This window comes from Rhincodon typus, chromosome 22 (assembly GCF_021869965.1).
Source record: "Rhincodon typus isolate 14 chromosome 22, sRhiTyp1.1, whole genome shotgun sequence".
NCBI lineage: Eukaryota > Metazoa > Chordata > Chondrichthyes > Orectolobiformes > Rhincodontidae > Rhincodon > Rhincodon typus.
In genome coordinates this window covers 38336161-38343349 of record NC_063353.1, presented here as the reverse complement: position 1 = coordinate 38343349, position 7189 = coordinate 38336161, and the positions used below count along the sequence as shown (strand labels likewise).

The window sequence follows — 7189 nt, the reverse complement described above, 5'->3', positions numbered from 1 at the left end:
GGAGGTTGCTGGTTGTGTGGAATATAGCAATCTTGAGATTTGTTGTGTTGAAAGAGATTCGAGATACAGAATGGCAGGACCGTGGGAAGATTTTGAAAAAAATGAAGAGAATTTCAAAACTGAACCATTTCCCAACCAGGAATCAACATAGATCAGTGAGCAAAGTGAGGTGCAGTGGACAGTTAGGACAAGGGCAGCAGAATTGTTGAGTTAGGGGTCATTAAATGAGACTGAAACAGAAACAGGTACAAATTGGCACCAGGGCCATAAGACCATGTGACATCGGAGCAGAATTAGGCCATTAAAACCTATTGAGTCTGCTCTGCCATTTGATCATGTTTGATATGTAACATATTCTGATATGTAACCCTTGACCCCCTTACCAATCAAGAACCTATCTATGTCTTAAATACACACAATAACTTGGCCTCCACAATCTGCTAAGCCAATGAGTTCCACAGATTCACCACTCTCTAGCTGAAGAAATTCCTCCTCCTCTTAGTTCCAAAGGGTCGTCCCTTCTCTCCAAAGCTATGCCCCGGGTCCTAGTCTCTCCTACCAGTGAAAATATCTTCTCCCTGGCCACTCTATCCAGGGCCTCTCAGTATTCTGTAAGTTTCAGTCATATTCCCCTCATCCTTCTAAACTCCATTGAGCACAGATCCAGAGTCTTCAACTGCTCCTCACACAACAAAGCATGTAAATATATAAGGTTACTATTTTGTTGGGTCAGGGTGCAGTTAAAATAGTCTGTGTCCAAAACTTTCACCTGTCTTTTCTCCTCCAGATGCTAACTCACCTGCTCTGCGCTCCCAGCACTTCCTAATTTTTACTTCATTAAACCATGCAGGTGAGATTTGCATGCTTCAATCTTTACATTTCACCTGATTCAAAGGCATCCAAAAGCGAGGTTATTTGATTGGAATAAACTGTGGGAGTAGCCTTGCAGAGACAAGTTAAACTGAGCAGTTCGCTCATCCATAGCACTGCTGGGTTATAGAGCAGTAAATTCTGATATCAGATTATCACAATCTTCCATCTGTAATTCCAGACAATTCCTGCAGTTGTCTTAATTATTAAAACAAGAGGAAAAACATTCAGCACCTTAAAGGTACAGTGGCTCAATTTCGGGGATTACAAGGTGAGTCTAATTTAAGAGATTCGTCCCTTCCATCCTTTCCTTCTCCCCTCCAACTCTACCAACACTGCCTCAAACTTACTAAACCTTCACAACAGTCCTGCGTACTCCAAAAATTCAAAATTACTTTTCTGCAAGCAAGCATTGGAGTGTGGACAAAAGGACAACATGGTGGCTCAGTGGTTAGCACTGCTGCCTCATGGTGCCAGGGACCTGGGATCAATTCCACTTGTGGATGACTGTCTGTGTGGAGTTTGCGCATTCTCCCTAATGTCTGCTCAGGTTTCCTCCAGTTCCCTCCCACATACCAAAGATGTGCAAGGTTAGGTAGACTGGCCATGCCAAATTGCCCATGGTGTCCAGGGATGTGCAGGCTAGGTGGATTAGCCATGGGAAATGCAGGGTTACAGGGATAGGGTAGGAGCATGGACCTGGGTGGGATGCTTTTTGGAGGGTCAGTGTGAACTCAATGGGTCAAACAGCCTGCTTTCACACTGTAGGCGTTCTATGAAGTAGCATTTCTGAACACCTAGGGTTATTAAATTAACAGAGGTGGGGTGAAAAGCTGTCTGCCTCTCATAAAGAAGCCAAACTATTTCATTGTGGAGTTCGCATGAATCAGCAGTCAAACAACTTGGTCCATTTGGGCCAATACAGTCAAGAATCAGTGGGCAAGGAGAGAACATCTCAGCCAAGCTCTATCCCATCTTCAGCCAATAGCTACTCACAAAGATTTTCCAGGGAGACCCGGAGACCAGGACCTGGGAACATTGGCCTGATATTGTCCCTTCATTGCTCTAAAGCATTGAAAACAACTGTTGGAATGTATTAGCTCAATAAAGATCGAAGGATCAAACTCAGGTAGATCCTGCTTTATTGGTTGAGCCATGAATGGAAGTCCATCGCTTCCGCTTACATTTCTTCCCTGACTCTCGCTCTTTGCTGGTTTTGGGTTTCCCATCTCTCGTCCCAGTTTTGGAAATCTGGGTGACCAACTCTTCAGGAGTCTTGGATTCTCCAGGAATAAAATTAATTCCTCGGTCAGTGCTACAAACCAAATCAGGGAAACCAATCAAAGGATGGTGTTGATTTTTAAAAAAGGCAACATCTTCATGCTTTTCATTTTCTTTGAATATTGTTGCCACAATGCTGCAAAAATATTGAATAATCACGTGTTTGAATCAAGAATCATCTAATCAGATGATAAAGAGTTTTATTGTCTTCTTATTAACCAAAAAGATAAAATGCTCTGAGTTGGATATGTTGGGCGACCAATGTTGATACTAAGGGGAGGGGCATACCTGAAGGAAGGTGATCAACCTTCAGAATATATCCAACGTTACCAATCCTACTTCCAAAACTGTCCTGCAAGTGGTCTCTTAAGGCCAGCCAAGCCCCATTGATGGCTCTCAGTGGTGTGAGAATTTGTCGCTGCACTTTATTTCATTCACTAGCACTCCAATTTCCCGTTCAATTTGAAATGTAATCAGCCCAAGAGGGTGAACATTCAATGGATTACTATATCCTTTAAACTGTCATGTTTCTTTCCTTAATTATTTATACAGGCTACAAATAAATTACCAGGTTATTTGCAGGTCTCTTATCCAGTGAAGTCCCTGTTGAAACATTTATAGCATCAGCGATCCACCATGCAACACTATCATACAACTGGTTGGTCAGTTGGTGATTGCATGAACGACAAAATGTAGTCAAAAAATGTGCAATTTTTTTCGTTCTATATACGATCTTCTTGATCTCAGCACATCCCAAAATGTTTTATAGTAAATGAAATATGCTTGAGGTCTAGTCACTGCTGTAATGTCAGAAACACAGCAGCAAGTTTGGGCATAGCACTGACATAATGACTAGATAATCTGTTTTCACTGATGTCCTTACCCCAACCTTCACAAACCAAGCCTTGACATCATATGGATTGCTACCTCAACCAACCCATTGTCAACAACTAACAGTCCCCATTAGCAACTATTTATTCTCCCAGACTGATCTTTACCCATTCATTTGTCTGTTCTCGCTCTCTAAGCTTCATCTCCACCTATTGTTTAGTCCTAACCCCTCCCCATCTTAAGCATAAATACTAACCCTTTCCTTGCTAAAAATAGTTCTGAAGAAGGGTTACTGGAGCCTCAACATTAACTCTGCTTTCACTCCACAGATGCTGCCAGACCTGCTGAGTTTTCCCAGCAATTCCTGTTTTTGTTTCCGTTTTCATGATATTGTTTGGGATAAATATTGACCAGGACATGGGCCATTATTCCCTTTCAGCTCTTGGGAATAGTTATCACGGAGTGCTTTGCCTCGATCTGACGGTGTTGACTGAGCTTTGGGGTGACCGAGCTTTGATTCCTGGTGTTTGTAGTTATCTGACTTCAGCACATTTAACAATTTTTCTCAAGTCCACTTGAGTAAAGAACAAAGGCAGAAAGCGTCCTCTGGCCCATTGGTAGATTATACTGGCAATTTGCCCACTTTAGTATCTGGTAGTCAATGTTGCAGATGTTAGACCTCAATTTTGAGAACTGTCCTGTTTGTTGACTGAGTATAAAATGGGAAGCTAAAGCATTGTCACAGATGGACAGCCTCATTCAATTGATCTATTGTAATTTATGTTTTATTGTGCACCACGTCTTTTATTTTTACTCATTCACAGGATATGCTAGACCAGCATTTATTGCCCATCACTAACTGCCCAGACGGCAGTTAAGAGTCAACTGCAATGTTGTAGGTCAGACCAGGTAAGGACGACACTTTCCTTCCTATAGGGCACTATTGAATCGAATGGGCTTTTCTGACAATTGACAATGGTTACATGATCATCCTTAGAGTATTAATCCCAGAATTTTTTGACAAATTCAAATGCCACTATTTGCCGTGGTCCCTAGAATATTACTCGAGTTTCCAGATTAATAGCCTAATGATCACACCACTAGGCCTTTGACCAATATTACACACTCATTACTGTGAGGGTCCCTGTATGGCAATATTACACACTCATTACTGTGAGGGTCCCTGTATGGTAATATTACACAGCCAGTACAGAGAATTTATCACTCACAGCAATATTACCCCCATGTCGCAGTAGATTACTTATTCTAAATTTGGAAGCATTTGGTAAGTTGGGCTTCCATATGTTCTACAGATAGCCCAGCCATGACACCTTTGTACCATTTGCTCATTGTGCTTTGTGACAGCTCAGCTGTTACCAGGTCTTGGGCTGCTACAACTATGTTCCTTCATGAATTCTATACTGGCTTAGTCCCTTGTGCATTGTGTATCTGTACTGCACACTTAGAGGGTTAATGGACTTGTTTCACTGTTACTGTTCTGGGCCCCTTGCAGCTGACTTGCTCTGACTTTTTTTAAAATTACACTCATGGGACATGGGCATTGCTGGCTGGCCAGAATTTATTGCCCATCCCCAGCTGCCCTTTATAGTAATTCTCTTTCACTTTTCAGTAATACAGTAACTCTGCATGTACATGAAGATGTACACTATGCTGGTCCAGTGTTTCTCTTCTGGTCCTTTTCAATCATGTTTCTCTTTGCTCTGTAAGAGTAGCATCATCACTTACATTACCATTATTAACATACTGATTTCCCATTATTCAACTCTCTGTTTCCACACACAATTAGCCACTTCAAAAGAACTTGATTTTGTTTCTCCTTTCTGCCTCACTCATTCACTTTAATCCAACGGAGGCTACAAAGTCGCCTAATTGTATGGAGCTAGGCCGTCGTGGGGAGAAACGGGGTCTAATCAAAAGTGACTTGACTCTCCCTCTACGTCAGTAGATTCTGGCAGGAAAGCAAGCATCTTGAGTTGGGAAGAAGTATCAGAAATGGTTGGAAAAGACAGGTTACTGTTCCTAATTCTGACCCTTAATCAAGCTCTGATGAAAGGAAAGGTTTTGTACACTGACCTTTACTGGATCCCGGTGTTTCCAGTGTTCTTCTGTATTTTGTTCCAGCATTTGCAACGATTTTAGAGCTTTGCTCCATCTCGCCTTGCAGAGTGCAGGGGATCCAATTTATTTCAAAAACATGCTCAATTGGCAAGAACCAAAGCATTCAAGGCACCCTTAACGATTTAACAAGTAGACTCAGATAATTCAGGAAGGTTGAAGTGTTGGCCCATTAATTGGGCACTGATCTCAGGTTGAGGCTACATTCACGCTGTAGCCCACAATTAGATGGAGGAGAGGTTTAAGCCTCTTACTTGATGTCACATCATGATACAACACAAAAGGAGCCTATTTACCCATTCTGCCTCTGCTGGCTCTTTGGAAGAGTTATTGAATTGGTCCCATTCCTCCTCCTCTTCCCTTTAGGCTCGTAAAAACTTTGGTGTTCAAGAGTTTATTCGAATCCCCACTGAAAGTTATTATCGAATTTTCTTCTGCCACTCCTTTAGGCCACAAAGTCCAGATAGTAACGATTCAGTGTGTAAAGCTTTATGGCACAGTCTCTCCGTGGGCTTTTTCACCTCTCACCTCACATCCTCTTCACTGGCGATTGACTCTCCTCCCACAGAAAAGTTTCATATTATTTACTCATCAAAACCTTGAAGAGGCAGGTTGGCTTAAGAAGAAAGAGTCGACAGGCTAGGCTTGTATCCACTGCAGTTTGGAAGAGTAATAGCTTGATTGAAACATACAACATCCTGAGGGGTCTTGACAAGGTGGGTGTGGTGAGGAGGTTTCCTCCAGTGGAAGAATCTATAAACTAAGGGTCACTCTTTACAAATATAGGTCACCCATTTAAGACAGAGATAAGGAAAATTTCTTTTCTCTCTCAGAAAGTCATGAGTTTTGGAGCTCATTTCCTCAAAAAGTGGTGTAAGCAGAGTCTTTAAATTGTTTATGAGGTAGAGGCAGATAGATTTAAGCAAGGGGGTGAAAGATTACTGATGGTAGATTTTAATGTGGATTTGAGGTTACAATCTGATCAGCCATGAAATTAATGAATGGCACAGCAAGCTGGAGAAGCCAAAATGGCCTATTCTAGTTCCTCATTTTGAACCTTCTTGTTGGACAGTGCACATCCGGTTTGAGGTGAGAACGGTACCGATCACAGTCTGAACGTCTCCGTGGTGGAACTGTCGCCAACGTTGACAGTAGCAGCTCATGCAATGGTTGATTGCAAAGACTATGGTCAGCCAAACTCTGTTGGAACTATGCCCTCAACACTCCTTAATCCCACCCCTCAAGGCCAGGAGGGATGTAAAATAAAATGAAGCGAGCGCACACATTGCTGCCACCCGCAGCGATTCTGCTGGAGGGGGAAAGCTATTCTGACTGCCAGCACAAGCTTCTTGGGCCAATTGCACACCTCTACCTGGCACAGTGACAGCTCCACAGTGGAAGAGCTTTACTGCTGCTCAGCAATATGGCTGGAGGTAATTAACACCAGGCCATATTTGCAGACACCCCATCTCAACAGGAATACACTGTTCCTGTGAGCTGCACAAGTTAACCCAATTATCCCCTGACCCATTCACACTCTCTCCCACCCCCCCACCCACCAACCTCCCCCACCTTTGTTTCTCATTTCATGCCCAGGTTCTGAACTTACCAGTGTCTTGTAATCTATCTGCTGCCTGATGAGCTTGTCCTCGCTGAGGGAGTACCGGGCTTCTCCAGTAATTGAGTCAATCGGCCCCTTCTCCATCTGCTGCTTGATGGCACAGAACAGCATGAACAAAGGCTCACCTGCACATTCCTGATCAATGGGACAAAATGAAAGATGCAAGTGTTAATGCAGCTGCACCTTCAGTACAACCATTACAGGAGGTTCTTGGAGATAGTCAATGCAGAGCAATGAAGAACAATATCACTGCCCCTTCCCAAAACCTACAGTGCTGACCTCCATCCAGACCCACCTAAGACCCGCCCCCACACCCAGACCCTCCCCCAGATCCTCACCCACACCCAGAACCTCAACCAGCCTCTCACCCACACCCAGCCTCTCTCACACACCCAGACCCTCACCCGCACACAGACTCTCCTCCAGACCCTCACCCGCACACAGACCCTC

At 43.4% G+C, this 7189-nt stretch overlaps 1 protein-coding gene across 1 annotated transcript in view; it reads right to left on the bottom strand.

Moving 5' to 3' along the window:
* The window catches only part of LOC109919248 (plexin-A4-like), a 503825-nt gene that overhangs the window by 242940 nt on the left and 253696 nt on the right, over positions 1-7189 (bottom strand). The window contains exon 22 of the mRNA XM_048609992.1: positions 6728-6874. Within this exon, the coding sequence (XP_048465949.1) occupies positions 6728-6874 (147 nt within the window). The remainder of the gene's footprint in view (positions 1-6727; positions 6875-7189) is intronic.